The sequence below is a fragment of the Aspergillus viridinutans genome (assembly GCF_018404265.1).
Source record: "Aspergillus viridinutans IFM 47045 DNA, scaffold_3, whole genome shotgun sequence".
Lineage (NCBI taxonomy): Eukaryota > Fungi > Ascomycota > Eurotiomycetes > Eurotiales > Aspergillaceae > Aspergillus > Aspergillus viridinutans.
Window position 1 is genome coordinate 1,485,873 of NW_025091219.1, and position 14,491 is coordinate 1,500,363.

Genomic DNA, 14,491 nt, shown 5'->3' on the forward strand with positions numbered 1-14,491 from the left:
CCACGATTGGTCAGCTGTGCTTTGTTTTGTCAACTGTTCCTCCCTTTACAGAAGGGAACACCCACGGGATCCGCCATGACTGACTATCTTTACGACTTGTTGGCTCCTCATTTCTCTCCAGCAAATGCTGCCTCGACCCCGTTGGCTCCAGATAATGACACGACTACGGCTCAGTACTTGAACCGACTGTCAACGCTGTCGCTTGACGCCTTGGAAACGACAGAACCGCAATCTCTGGCGCAATCCTCGCATTCTACCCTCCTGTCTCTCCAGGCCTTATCGAATCGCTCGCACAAGGCCTTCATCACTTCTGCCGATAACCTCTCCCAGCTCCGTACCTCGCTTCCCCAATTGGCCCGCAACGCACAAAATCTACGAGATGCGATCCCCAAACTTGACGAAGAGGCGGTCCGATTTTCTACCAAGTACAGCCGAGCCGCAGAGAACCCGTCTCTGGAGCGGCGAAAGAAGGTCATGCAGCTGGCGAGGAATGTCGATCGACTTTCCGACATTCTAGAACTTCCCTCTCTTCTATCGACAGCTGTCTCTTCGGCAGCTGCAAGCTCTGTTGCCGCGGGCGGCACCTCGTTTTCTACAACTTACTCATCTGCTTTGGATTTATACGCTCACATCAAGCGATTACAGACACTGTACCCTGATTCTCCCCTCGTCAAGGATGTCGCCTCTCAAGCCGAGGATGCGATGAAGGAGATGACAACGAATTTGATAGCGGGTCTTCGTACGCAGAACCTTCGGTTGGCAGCGGCTATGAGAATGGTAGGCTGGTTACGTCGCGTGGCTCCGGAGTTGGAGGGCTTGCACAGTGACGGCGGAACGGGCACCGGGGAAGGCGCACTCGGTGCGTTGTTTCTGGTTTGCAGATTGGCAAATTTGGTTTCGACACTAGAGGCATTGGATCCTTTGCGAGAACTAGCAGACCAGGAGACCCAGCGCAGAACCCGGAATACAGATCAGAAGGAAGGGACACCGAACACGTCCTGGTCTCACGGCCATCAGACGGAAAAATTCTTGAAACGATACATTGAGATCTTCAGGGAGCAGAGCTTTGCAATTGTTTCCTTGTATAAGAACATCTTCACCCCTGACCAAGCCGAGTCAGAGTCGGTCATTGCAGGGCTGCGAGGGATTGATGCCCGCGTTAAAACGAGCTCATCACACCCGACTCGCATGGATGACCCCTTACAATGCCTTCCAGCAGCTTTGGCAACCTTTCCCATGCATCTCGTCCAGCTACTGACTGACACATTACGCACCTATCTACCCAATGTCCAAGATAAGAGCTCCCGCGAAAGTCTTCTAACTCAAGTGTTATATTGCGCTGCTAGCTTGGGAAGACTGGGAGGAGACTTTAGCATGATTCTGACCGAGATGAGTACCGCGGAAGACGAGCACGAGGGGGGTGCCGCCTATGAGTGGGAAGAGGTTACACGGAAGCACCGAGCCTTGGCAGGGCGGTTGGAACAACTCACCGGAACTGCCTCCAAAGGGCCCACGCGGGTGACTTCACCCCCTCATTGAACAACAGCCGCGAGATAAAGGTTACTAGCAGTAGGCTAGACTTGAGAGCCTCAAGAAATGACTTTCTTCCAGTTGATACTCACGATATCCATATGATATATCTGCCGCTGAGGGTCGACGGGTGATCGGCTGATGGGGCGTCCTCATCAGCAAAGGATTGGCCCCAGAGACTCTAAGCCTGTTCAGGTCTAGCTGCGGGCGCCTTTTGGCCTCCGCCTTCCAACGTTGTCTGGACCGCCGTCATCTTCCCTCCCCACCCCGTCCCATCTCATCTCATCTCATCTCATCTCGTCGCGTTTCATGCTTCAAGTCAGATGCCAGCTTGTAGCTGACATGTCTAGCTGCTCTCTGCAGCATTTTTCCTATATCTATATTCCCTTACGCTTTCTCTGTTCCTATTCCTCTATGGTCGATTTTCGTTGTACCATCTCCTCCCTTCTTTGTCCTCCCCGGAGTGACGGGTTCCCTTGTGTGTAGTTGTCCCGTCTTCTTTGTGCTTGTCTGCACAAAGAAATGAGACCTTCTTATACGGCACATTGAAGAGCACAGGTTCCACATACATTAACGCCCGACGTCCAGCGCACTCGTTCACTCTCTCTAAGCCAGAGTCTTATCTCAAATGGCCGCCTCGGCTCTGTTCCCCTCGGGTGGATTAATTGATCCCACCAAAGACTACCCTATCATCTTGGGTGATCAATTGGCCGGAGGAGACACGAAACCGCAATTGAAGTTAATCAACATTCAGTATAATTATAAAACGAAGTCCGCCTCTTCGCAGCAACGCACCCATGTCACCCGATCTGCGCAATATCCGGACCTGTATAACCTCACGATCACTGACAAGGCACCGAATGCCGATCATAGTGTTATAACATACTCATACAAAGGCAGCGTGGATCCAGAACATCCTACGCCGGAGTCCCGCGAGCGGAATCTGGTTTTGGTCTTTGATCCAGACCGTAAGGTCTTTGTTCTGGAGCCGATTGCGACGCAGTTGAACTTCAATCTTCGGTCGGCACCTAATAAAACTGAAAAGCAGGTGACGGAGCAGTATGCGCAGCTGAGAACATTGCATGATGATGACCAGGGTTCTGGTGATGACGGAGCAGTTGAAACAGCCGCTGACACTGATGACGGTCCTGCTGAGGACAGCAATCCCTACGACTACCGTCACTTCCTGCCAAAAGAAAACGCTGACGATGACAAATCCGTCTCGGATGGCGCAATGTCAGCTCATCTCAATGCCAGTAAAGCCAATACGCCTCTGATGGCCGCGGCTGCCAAACCTACTCCAAGTCCCAAAGCTCGACCTAAGCCTCAAACCAATCCTCTCCGTCAACAACCACGCCCGAGCAAACCTTCTAGAAACCAAACAAAGACTGCTCCCAAGAGGAATCTGGAGCCTCCAGCGCAAGTTGAGCGGGAAGAGCCTCAGGAGGAAGGGATAGAGGAGGTGGAGGAGATCCCAGCTGGGGAAATGAAATCATCCCCTTCGGACACTGGAACCGAGTTGGTATCGTCCTTCAAGGCGGCTCCGTCACCAGGCTCTAATATCATAATTGACGGAGATCTGATCATCGATATGGGATCACCCCCTCCATCTCGTCCCGCTTTCAGGGTTAATCCAGCACACTTTTCGTCCAATAATACTCCAGGAAACGAGGAAGATGATGAGGAGGAAGAAATGGAAGCTCTGCGGCTACCATCTCCTGTCGGCCGCGGTGGTGCTTCGTCCGAGAGGGTGGAAACAGCACCGGTAACACAGGAGGAGATTGAAGACGATGACGATGCTCTAGCGGCTGAAATGGAGGCTGCTTTCGAGGAAGAAGCGAGGAAGCAGGAGTACCAGCCACCGTCTCTGCAGTACCACGTTCCCAGTGATGATGAGAGTGAGGTTAGTGAGGAGGAATGATACCTTTCTGTTCTATTGTCTTATTTTCCCACACCTTGCATCTCGGCCCCAACTCCGAATTGTCGCGATACCTTTGTCTACAGTATTCTGTTTTCTATGTGTCAGATTTATTTGCGTGCATGGCGTCGTTTTGGAGTTTTGCAGCGAGGGCACTGGACCCAGCCCAGTCCACCAGGCCACTAGAGGGTAACGATACCACGATCGAATCATACTTGTACACAGAAATCTAACGAATTTATTTTCTCTCAACTGAACTCGCCAATTTCAAAAGCAGCTTGATTTGTTGTAGGATACGGATACTCGTTGTCCCGTGTCAACTGGAGCCGATCTACATACCCCGGAACAACTCGATGATCCGGGCCTTTCGCATCCGCACTCCAGACTATCTTTTGGATTGTTGCGAGACAGTGTGAGCAATCCAGACTTCACAAGACCACAGTATACCCTATCGCTGAGAGCCGTTTTTGATCAAATCAGAAGGGTTATTCCGGCTACTCAAGCAGAAGCGTTTCGGAGCTTCTTCCGCACCTACCCAATTACTCGTTCGGCAAACGCCATCTGCTCGTCTTCTGGCTGAGCACGCTTCACAAGTCACCTTGATCGCGAAAAGTCAACTCGCGATACCACGAGGCTTACCATGCGCTATGTTTGATACGAACTCATAAAACACGCAATTCTGGCATCTCCTTGTTGTGGAGGGAGGACAGACACGCAGCACCACGTGCGGTCAGCGCGCCCTGCTCAGCTGTCCTCCTCGAAGAGATAGGACTTGAACGCCGTTCATAGTCCAGAGCACTTTCCAACAAACACCGGAAGGAAACATTCTGCCAACTTGATTGTATCTCAGCGTGATTGACCTGCGGCAAGACAATATCCTCAATACGTCATGGCCTCGGCATCGTCGCATTCCCCGGAGAAACTGCCTGTACCTGCTGAGTCGAAGTCCGTCCTCGACGCATCGCAAGCCCAATGGCTCTTCACAGATGAAGAACTCACTCGTACGCCATCCCAACTCGACGGTATGAAGATGGAAGCGGAGCATACTAGTCGCAGCAAAGGTGTCAATTTCATCACCCAGGTCGGCATCATGCTGAAGCTGCCCCAGCTCACTTTGGCGACCGCAGCCGTCTACCTCCACCGGTTCTTCATGCGGTACAGCATGGTCGATATACCGCAACGACCGGGCATGCATCCCTATCCAATCGCGGCCACAGCGCTATTCTTAGCTACGAAAGTCGAAGAGAATGTTCGAAGGATGAGAGAGCTCGTGGTGGCCTGCTGCCGAGTGGCGCAAAAGCAGCCGAATCTGGTGGTGGACGAGCAATCCAAGGAGTTTTGGAAATGGAGGGACACAATCCTTCACCATGAGGACTTACTCCTAGAGGCGCTCTGCTTCGACCTGCAGCTCGAACAGCCGTACCGCATCCTCTACGATTTTATCTGTTTTTTCGGCGTGAATGAAAACAAACCGCTCCGCAACGCCGCATGGGCCTTTGTCAATGACTCCATGTTTACCGTCCTCTGCCTACAGTTCAGCGCACGCACCATCGCTGCCGCCGCTCTATACGCCGCAGCGCGGCACTGCGACGTGGGATTTCCGGACGACGACCGCGGTCGACCGTGGTGGGAGCAGATTGACGTGGATCTGACCCAGGTGCGTCGCGCCTGCATGAGAATGGCACAGCTCTACGAGAACAATGCCATGCAGAAACATAGCCAGTACTACCCGACCACCCCAATACTGTCGGACGAGGGCACTGAGAAGACCAGGATCCCGCACGCTGGCAGTCCCGCAAATCGTCCTGCAGCGGAGTCAGACGTCAATCACGGACGGAAACGATCGAAAGAGCCAGAAGACAGCGGCGAACCGCGAGGAAATGTCTCAGCCCCCTCCAACGGAGAGCGTTCTCCGAAACGGCCACGCAGGGAGTCGGATGCGGCGCCACGCGGCAGCTCGCAGGATCAACAGCAGAGCCCATCCGCTCCTTCCTCGCAAAGCCTACCAAATGCAGGAAGCCCTTCCTCCTTCTCCTCTCAGGGCCGGCCCCATCTCAACGGCCAGGTACCTCCGTCATTACCTCATCTCCCCACTCACCATCGTCACCCGCTTCCCCTACCACCGGCTCCCCGTCCATTCCCGCGTCGAGATAGCGACCACCGCCCTCCCGGCGGCGGAAAAGGCGCAGGTCTAAGGGAAGCCGATCCAATCCAACAACGCATTGACGAAATCGTTTCACAGAATATGCCGCCGCACGGTGGTCCACCAGTACCACCACCGCCCGGAGGCGGAGCGAGGATCCCCAACAGACGGAACTCGGTCGATCGCCGCGGACCCGATCGGTACCGCGGGTACGATGATCCCGCGAGACGACGGCGGCCGTCCTTCGGAAGGAGGTCGCAGTCATTCGAGGAGCAGCATCCACCGCCCCCAGGGCACCCTCATCATCAACCTCTACCCCCACCGCCACCACCTCCCGATATTCCTCAGCCGCCACCTCCACCCCCGCCCTCACAGCCGGAACAAGCCGCTCAGGAAGACGAAGGCGGGGGCAGTGAAGAAGGGGAGCTTTGATTGCAGCTTCGCCGTAGACTGGAAACTCCTCGCGTTCTTACGTCAACTACAATTACTAAGTTGCAGAGAACATACATGATCCAGACAAAGAGAAGGAGGGAGTCTCTCCAACTGATTGACTGATCAGTGACCTGGCATAACGCCGCACTACCTCATGGGTCATATAAACGATCATTTTAGCGGCCCGATCAGCTGCGTTCATTGCATTTATGCACTACACCTTGAGCATGCATTGGTTGGCGGGCTGGTCTACTTTATTGGGATAGTATATGATTTGAGAATCCAGCAATATAGAACGGATATTGTACTCCGTTGATACTTGAATTGTAAAGAATCCGCTATATACGATTTCCAAGCAAGATCTCCAGTAACGCCAGTCGTAGTAGAATTGAAACAAGGCCAAAAGTGAAATGCAACCATTGGACAACAAAAAAAGGCTATCAGTAACCTTGGGTCGTAACGCCCACTCCATTGTCAAGTAGGCTGCTGGAAGCCACAAAGCTGAATCCACCGAACGGGTCATTGTCGCAACTCATCCCATCTGGACCTGTCGACATTGCACGCTGGCTGGGGCGCCGGCGAAGAGAGTAATAATCGTCAAACCCGCTGCTGGTGACGACCGGACTCAACGGCAGGGCAGTAAAGTCGGCCGAGAAGTTCTCCGCCAGAGCCGGGTCTGTGATGACGGGGAGGATAGGGGGAGCAACCTCGCGGCGCTCGAGCGCCTTCCAGTCAATCTTGCGGAAGAAGCGATGATTCTTGATGGCCTGCAGGTCTTTGGGCATGTGGTAGCCGAGTCGCTTGGAGGGTTCCTTGCGCAACAGGCGGGTGAGAAGATCTTTGGCGTCCGGACCGAGGAAGTAGGGCAACGTAAGCTTCTGCTTGACGATTTTCTCCTGCAGCTTGGCGTGGTTGTTGGCCTTGAAGGGCGGGGAGCCGGTGAGTAGATCGTAGCCGAGCGCGCCAAGAGACCACCAGTCGCAGGCTTTGCCGTAGGGTTTGCCTTGAACGACTTCGGGAGCCATGTACTCAATGGTGCCCAGGGATGAGTTGCAGCGATCGTCATCGTTGACTGCGATCTTGCTGAGGCCGAAGTCGGTCAGGAGCAGATGGCCATCGCGGTCCAGGAGACAGTTCTCCGGTTTGAGGTCGCGATAGATCACACCCACATTCTGGTGCAGATGTTCGAGAGCGAGAACCATTTCGGCCATGTAGAATGCGGCGGCATCTTCGTCGAACATGCGTTCCATCGCCAAGTGGTGAAACAGCTCACCACCCTGGGCATATTCCAGGATGAGGTACAGCTTTTCGTGATCCTGAAACGCGTAGAACAGTTTCACCACAAATGGATGACGGTTCACACTTTCCAAAATCGCGCGCTCAGTCTTGGTCTGCTCCACGAGTTTCTTGTGAACGGTGACCGATGCCTTACGGAACTGCTTCTGGGCATACAACTTCCCAGTGAGCGCATGGCGTACAAGCAGCACGGTTCCGAAGGAGCCCTTGCCCAGGCAGAGCAACGGCTCAAAGTCTGCGGTTGTCATTTTGCGGCACAGCTGAGTGCGGACGTCCTGCGCACCGGGGAGACTCGCCGACGTTTCTTCAGCTGCGGCATCGGAGCTGACGAAATCATGTTCCAGGGGTACTTCGTAACTAGTCAGGACCTCTGTCTGGTCGCTGTCCGAGCAAACGCTTGCATTGCTCGGAGTTTCAAAGCACAGGTCACTCCGCGCCGCCTCGGCGCTACCGCTGCCGGACAAGCTGAGCGAATCGAGCTGAAGCTTCAAAGCGCTCACGCCATATCCGGCAGGTTGGACCATGGGGCTGTTCCCATTGCTCTCCGCGTGAGTGCGTGCTCGTGACGAAGGACGAGCCTTAGCGCTTGTGGTCGAGAAATCCGAGTCTTCGTCGCCAGAGGCAAGTGGAGTAAAGCCGCGAACGGTGGAGATGGCCCGGGGAACTTCACTTGCCGGATGTTTTTTCTTCTTTCTGCGACGGTCTGGCCTGCCGGACAAGGCCTCAACGTTGAGATTGTGCGCCGGAAAGGGACTAACTTCATTGGCGTCCTTGGTGGCCGGAACTTGCTTGCGGGTGGGACTGCCACCACTCATGCGGAAGCGAGTATCAGGGTTATTGTCGAGAATGGCATCGTTACGAGGTTGCGACATGTCCGCCTGGGGTGCAAAGACGTCTCCCACGGAAAGATCATCATGCATCGGTGCATCCATGTCTTCGGCAAAGGATCCCGGTCGAGGACAGCGACGGCAAGATTCCAACAATGAGGTCGGAAAGCGCCAACAAGCACGCTTTGTGATTCTGACCTCAATTCATCCACTCCACCACTAACAGTAAACAGGCAATAGCCTATCGAAGGATATCTGATTACGCAAAATGATTGTTAGCTCCCTTGTCAGCCATTGCGGGGTAATCTCGAGGCGAAACGCGAAACAGCACGCAGCAGCGAGTGAGATAACTATCCAGGGGGCCGAGACATACCTTCAACGCAAAAAACTCAGAGCAGAAGTCACCGCTCCCACTCGTAATATAGCAGGAAGTCACGCCCGTAGCTCTGAGTGTCTCACAGTTTACCGTCCGCCCTTCTTCAGGACGGACCAGTGACCCCTAGCCAAACCACCTCGGCAACCGAGAAGTCGAACAGCAGGGAAGCCGACAAGGCTTGAATATTAGACAACGCGTATTTCTCCAGAGATCCGCGGGGAGCAAGCCCAAAAGTTCGATTCAAGGTCAAGGAGCGAGAGTTGGCAAGGCAGCCAGCAAAGCGGATAAAAGCGGACGAGGACAGGGAGGGCGCAGACAGGCACATAGAGGAACGGCAGATGTGATAAACGAGGATGAGAAGCTGGATCAGTATCCAAGTGAAGAGGAATAGTATGATTATTTCTTGAGAGCAAGAAGTGAGGGAGAAATGGCAAGCTGAATGTCAAGAGATCCAACTTCACAAAGAAAAAGAACGCCCGCTAACACAGGAAAATGATCCGGGAGTTGCGGGGCCAATCAGAACGCGTGTGACCTAAGCGAGACTATTCCGCTTTTAGTAGATTGCTTTCACGTGCTGTCGTCATTGGATCGAGATGGCGATGATAATAGTCTGTATCCTTCATTTGGACTGAGCATGTGTAGCTTTGCAGGTCATACGAAGAAGAGGAATAGACTAGCTTAGATTGTTTTGCGCGCATATATCACTGAGCTACTAGTAAGTGATCTACACGGCAAGGCGGAGGTAACCGTCCGGAAGAGAACTACGTACGTACTCACATCCTGATACAAGATCAAGTCATTGAAACAATAAGCCTGCGTAAGAAGTCTCATGTTGTTGAACGAAGAGAGGTCGCTTCAAGATCAATCTTCCTCGGGTATTTGTCCACGATATGTGCCCAGTAACTACGCTGACAGTAAGCTGACAGGGACATGATGTATAGACTGGGTATGTTAGGACATCATATGCACAAAGCCACACAATCCGATGAGACTTTGGCTATACCCTTCCGCTTTCCAGATCTGATCTCTCGAAGAATGCTTGTGAGCGGGTGATTTCGATCCCAGATCTCTCGACAAACGACAGTGCGCTGGGCTTCTCGACCCTCACCGTGACTCGTTCATTGGCAAACTGCATGGTGACTATGCGCGCAACGAAGGTAGCCAGGGCCTCCACGGTCTGAAACGAGGTTTCTTCCACTTGCTGAGACAGGGAGACGCTTGGTAAGTTTGAGACTTGACAGAAAAAAAGTAAAACGCTGAGTGACTTACCTCAGCAACCCTTCTCGTCATCTGCTGATAAGTATCAACAACCGTCGAGCCCCAAGCCAATTGCCCAGGCCCCTTGAATTCCAACGAGATGATAACAGCCTGCTTCTCAACCCTCTCGTGGGAATTCACCCCAAGGATACAATGGCACCTGATACCATCAATCCTGAACTCCTCCTCCAAAACAACAGGGCACCGTTCCGAGTCAAGCGCTATGTTTTCATCTCCCTGCCGATACCCCCAGACAGTGAGGCTCCGATACTTCAAGCCTTCCTCCGCACGCAGCAGCGCCTTGGGCAGCTGCAACCAGACCTCGCACTGCCCAAACACCCCATCAATGGGCGGGCTCGAGGACGACAGCACCGCGAGTGGCGCCTGTATCTCAGCCGACGCACTCCCTCTCCTCGAGCCCGGATGGACATGGACATGCGACATTCTCCGAATCCCGGCAGCCGTCTCATCGAGCAGCCCCAGGCCGCAGTTCGCGACAATCCCCGCAGTCAGCCTTACATCTTGTCCGATCTCTGTGTGCATCATCTCGTCCCTCCGGCTTCCGTCTGTGCTGACCATCCGCTCACTCGGGGAGAGGCTGTGTTTTCCCATGTTGCGGATGTCTTCTTCCAGGCGCCGGTAGAGCTTGCCGTAGTCAAGGGAGAGGGAGACGTCATCGGCGGCTGCGGCCGCGATAGCGGACGAGTAGGATAGTTTCAGTGATGCGGTGCACGGCTGTGGCTTTCCGTCGCGATGCCATGGGTCCGGTGCAACGGGCAAGGGGAGTTGAATGTTGCGAAGCTGAACGCTGTCCAGGACGGCTGGGTGGGAGGGGATATGGACGTTGACCCGTTGCTCAGCCATATTTAGGGATATGTCTCGAGAGTAATGTTTCTTTTGTTGTATGGAGATGGATCTATCCGAGCAGTATCGGCTTTAACGCTCAACAGGGTAAATTCGCTGACGTTTGTGGCAGTATCTGGGGATCTTGGTGAGCAATGACCCTCTTCTGGGGCAGAACCAAGATAAAGTCGAATCAATTGGAAATGAAAAATTACACATAAGTAAATAAAGCTCTCAAATCATTCCACGCAATATTTTTAGGAAGCTATTGAGCGAGTCTGAGAGAAAATCGGAGGCCCTGACTCTTGACAATGAAGATAGTGGGGTTGCTCCGCCTCTAGCAGCGCGGCGAGACCCCATGACGAAGAATGATGATACTTCGACACAACTCTAATAGCGCTTAGGATGGATTTTGGGCAAAGATTTCCCTATTGGCTCGTTGCATGAACAATCGTTAAGCTCCAAGACGACCTTGATTGAAATCATGCGAACGGCATCTCCTAAATGTCAAGCTTTGCTGGGCTTCTCTAGTGGCATCGAGCTCCCCGCACTCCATTACCTTTCGGTGTCACCCAGACTCCACCTATGGAGGATTTATCTAAGTCTCTCTCTTCCGAGGGTTTTTATATACCATCAATCAAACAATTGTCCGAGTTAGGATGTCGGACAACGTTAATTAGCCCAATGCGCACACCTGCGTACGGGTCTTTCAGATGAAAATAGCCCGAAAAGGACCAGTGTAGATGTAAAGGATTAGTTAGTTCAGATTTACAAGTAAGCTCTTCCCCAGGAGAAACGGCCGGTATCGGATTTTCAAGGGCCAGATCGTCGAGAAGTCCAGTAAGATCCCTTCACAAAAATAAAAACGGACAGGGGGTTTCAGTCGATATCGACCAGTATCATTAGCAGCCAGAAGCCTCGGCAAGATTTGTGATTAACCAAGGAAAGTCGTAAGTCCTGCAATCATGTACCCGTCGAATGCCCAATCCCCGGAATAGAGCTCCATCCTGGACCTGCAAGCAAGAGATTGTAGTCACGCTGTCTCCGGAATTTCACCCCTCAACACGGATGTAGGAAGTCCCTTCATCTTGAGATCCGCATGGTATGTTTTGCGATTCAGTCCCAGGTAATCGAATGCTTTGGTAAAGCTGCGGGCATCCCAGTAAAAGGAAACAATTATGCAGAAAGTCATGGAACAAAGGAAGCGAGACTGAATGGGTATCCGCCATTTATGCAACACAGTCGAAGCAGAAAATTAGATTCTACCAGTATCCACGCCGGTCATAAGGTGGGTAGTCGCCTCTTGGGGGGGTCCGAGGACGTCCGTAGGGTCTCGGTGCCATGTACGGGTCATCATAGTGGCGGGGAGGTGGTGGAGGCCGGGCATCATAGGGGTCATCGTAAGGACGACGAGGAGGGGGATAGTCTTCAATCCGAGGCCGAGGAGGAGTGCGACGGCCGTAGCCATCACGTTCATAATAGTCGCGGCGGAGCGGAACAGGCGAGCGTTCCCTGTAATGGGCGCGGGGGCTGTAACCGCGAGGCGCGGGGAATCTCCTGTCGTACTCGTCGACAGGAGGATAACTGCGGCGGGGTGAGCGGGCCCGATATGGATCACGGAACACGCGATCGTCGTGAGGTTGGATCTGGAAGCAAACAATTAAGAATCCTGGTTCGTACCACATGGCCTGGCGAGGTCCTTACATCGGCGACACAGCTCACTCGGGAGCCCTTGAACTCTCGTCCATCAAGCTTATCGATGGCAGTTTTCAGGTCAGCTGCAGTCTCGAATTCAACGAACCTTGATTCGGTGTTAATGACTGGCAAATTATCATCCGTGACATTTCAAGCTTCACCCACCCTCTTCCTTGTTCGCGGCCAGTCTCCGAGTAGACAACGTCCAGACCAGATTGACGTGCAAAATCCTTCAAGTCCTATATGATCCAGTGGTAAGAATCGGCCTCCAAATCAGAGTAGACACCAGTCAAAACCCGGTAATGCAAGAAGGCCAGGAGAAGGTGGACAAAAACAAAGGGACACAAGTCATTGGAGGGACGAAACAGGAAGAGGTCTTATGTCAATCCAAGGGCTCCAAAGCTTTATTTAAGTCCGCGGTGGTTACACTGTCATCCATCCAAGAAGGAAATCGAGGACATCCGGACTGCGACCATCTGGACTGGGGCGTCTGAACGTCCTTGAATACATGCCGAAGTCATGTCAAAAGCAAACAGGTTCTATGAGCTTGACATATGTGTTGACTTTGGGCCTCATGGATCCTGAGTTCGAATTCCTGGGAGCCAAAGTACAGAGATTGGGAAAATGGAAGGCGCATGGAACACTGGGTGGCCAGGTTGTGTGGTGTCCGGGAGGTCCTAATAGAAGGAGAGATGGGCTGCTAACCTGCCAGCTTGTTTCCGGGAGACCAGAAACCAACATGCGGAAAATCGTACGACGAGGGCGAGGCATGTTAGGGCGATCCGGGGGTCCAGGGAAATTTTCTTTGCGGCGTGGTCCGCGCGCAAACTGGACTGTAAGTCGCTCGCCTTTGAAGTCGCTGCCGTCTGTTTACAGATCAGTCAAGCTGGCAAAGTCAATCATCTGCGTCGACAACTTACGAAATGCTAGATGGTGGATTGTCAGCCAGGTGATCCTGTCCAGAGTGAAGGTAGGGCTGCTCAGGGAAATCTTACCGGGAACGACATCTCTAGCATCCATCGCATCCTCGTACTCGATGAATCCGAATCCGTTCATCAACTTGATCTCTGTGATCTTCCCCGAGCCATGGCTACTAAAGTGTTCCTCGATGTCCTGTTTGGTCACTGAATAAAAACAACAACGACGCCAACACGGGCGCCATCGGCAAAAGTCAGCTCATCGCAACACAAGTAAGGAGCAGTCTAGAAAAGCACAAGGTTGAACTTCCAAAAGAAACCTATATCCGTAGTCGTTGGGGTGCTGCAGGCCGGGAAATTTGGAGACTTAGGATGTGGGAGATGCTTGTTCGCCCTCACATCCCCATGTCCAAGGACAAAGGAAGATTCCAGGAAACAGTTCGGAGACCCATGAGGGTTATGGGAAGACCAGGTGGTCCAAAAGAGTCTCTCCTGCTGGTATTGGAAGGCGCAAGTTGACGGTTTACAGAATCCGGGTTGAAACAGACGGGGATATCTCCTAGGAAAGGGTAGAATCGATGATAAAGGCCTGCATACCGTTGCGGGGAAGATTCCCGAGATAAAGTCGGGTGGAGGAAACCTCAGTCATGGCGGTTAGACAGCAGAATGATTCTGGCTTCCGTTGGACTTGTGCTTGTGGTGGCCAAAACGATCCAGGTCAAAAAGGAGATGAGCGGAAGGTCAGGAGTCCTGGGGTTCAGATAGTCGTGCTCCTGAGATTAGTATGGCAGATGTCTTCCAGTTATCCCGCGTAGTGGAAGGGCAGAATCTCCAGATGTGGCTCGTACGACGGGCTGGGAATGGAAACCAGGCCAGGTTGGAAGGACGAAGTAGCTGCTAGATACAATCAGGTCAATATATCAGGTGAGAAAGGACAGTGAGATGAAGAAGAAGGGGTAGGTGAGAGGGTGGATAGAGCGAGAACTGTGAGGTTGAAGAAGGAGAAAGAAAGTCGAGACGAGGAGGGTGGAGGCTGGTTTGACCGCCAGACCGAAAGTACTGGAGACGTACGTACCTGCGATCACCACCAGTTTATCCTTCTTTCCCAAGCTAAGTAAATCGTCCGCCAATCAATAGGTAGTGCTGGGCAGGGCTATGTTTCTTCCAGTCAGTTTTTCCTCTTCCTACCTTAGCGATGGACGAAATGTTGCGAGGCGTGATCGATCAATCAGAAATGGTCGCCTCACTTTGATGATC

At 52.9% G+C, this 14,491-nt stretch overlaps 6 protein-coding genes across 6 annotated transcripts; 3 read left to right on the forward strand and 3 right to left on the reverse strand.

The window, feature by feature from the left end:
* Nucleotides 1–75: 75 nt before the first annotated feature.
* Aspvir_005481 (Dor1-like family protein) lies at nt 76–1,539 on the forward strand (the record flags this gene model as incomplete). Its single annotated transcript, XM_043268696.1, has 1 exon — nt 76–1,539. One exon carries the CDS (start codon nt 76–78, stop codon nt 1,537–1,539), a length of 1,464 nt encoding a protein of 487 aa, XP_043124631.1.
* A 619-nt stretch (nt 1,540–2,158) lies between these two features.
* Aspvir_005482 (ELL-associated factor) lies at nt 2,159–3,451 on the forward strand (the record flags this gene model as incomplete). Its single annotated transcript, XM_043268697.1, has 1 exon — nt 2,159–3,451. The coding sequence occupies one exon, from the start codon at nt 2,159–2,161 to the stop codon at nt 3,449–3,451; it is 1,293 nt and encodes a 430-aa protein (XP_043124632.1).
* An 886-nt stretch (nt 3,452–4,337) lies between these two features.
* On the forward strand, nt 4,338–6,023 carry Aspvir_005483 (putative cyclin; the record flags this gene model as incomplete). Its single annotated transcript, XM_043268698.1, has 1 exon — nt 4,338–6,023. One exon carries the CDS (start codon nt 4,338–4,340, stop codon nt 6,021–6,023), a length of 1,686 nt encoding a protein of 561 aa, XP_043124633.1.
* A 440-nt stretch (nt 6,024–6,463) lies between these two features.
* Nucleotides 6,464–8,251, reverse strand: Aspvir_005484 (AGC family serine/threonine-protein kinase; the record flags this gene model as incomplete). Its single annotated transcript, XM_043268699.1, has 1 exon — nt 6,464–8,251. One exon carries the CDS (start codon nt 8,249–8,251, stop codon nt 6,464–6,466), a length of 1,788 nt encoding a protein of 595 aa, XP_043124634.1.
* A 1,268-nt stretch (nt 8,252–9,519) lies between these two features.
* Aspvir_005485 (dihydroneopterin aldolase) lies at nt 9,520–10,643 on the reverse strand (the record flags this gene model as incomplete). The annotated part of the gene is made up of 2 exons (XM_043268700.1): nt 9,520–9,723; nt 9,792–10,643. The coding sequence occupies 2 exons, from the start codon at nt 10,641–10,643 to the stop codon at nt 9,520–9,522; spliced, it is 1,056 nt and encodes a 351-aa protein (XP_043124635.1).
* A 1,241-nt stretch (nt 10,644–11,884) lies between these two features.
* Aspvir_005486 (putative pre-RNA splicing factor Srp2) lies at nt 11,885–13,883 on the reverse strand (the record flags this gene model as incomplete). The annotated part of the gene is made up of 6 exons (XM_043268701.1): nt 11,885–12,268; nt 12,327–12,423; nt 12,483–12,556; nt 13,023–13,183; nt 13,313–13,441; nt 13,832–13,883. 6 exons carry the CDS (start codon nt 13,881–13,883, stop codon nt 11,885–11,887), a joined length of 897 nt encoding a protein of 298 aa, XP_043124636.1.
* Between the last annotated feature and the right edge of the window lie 608 nt (nt 13,884–14,491).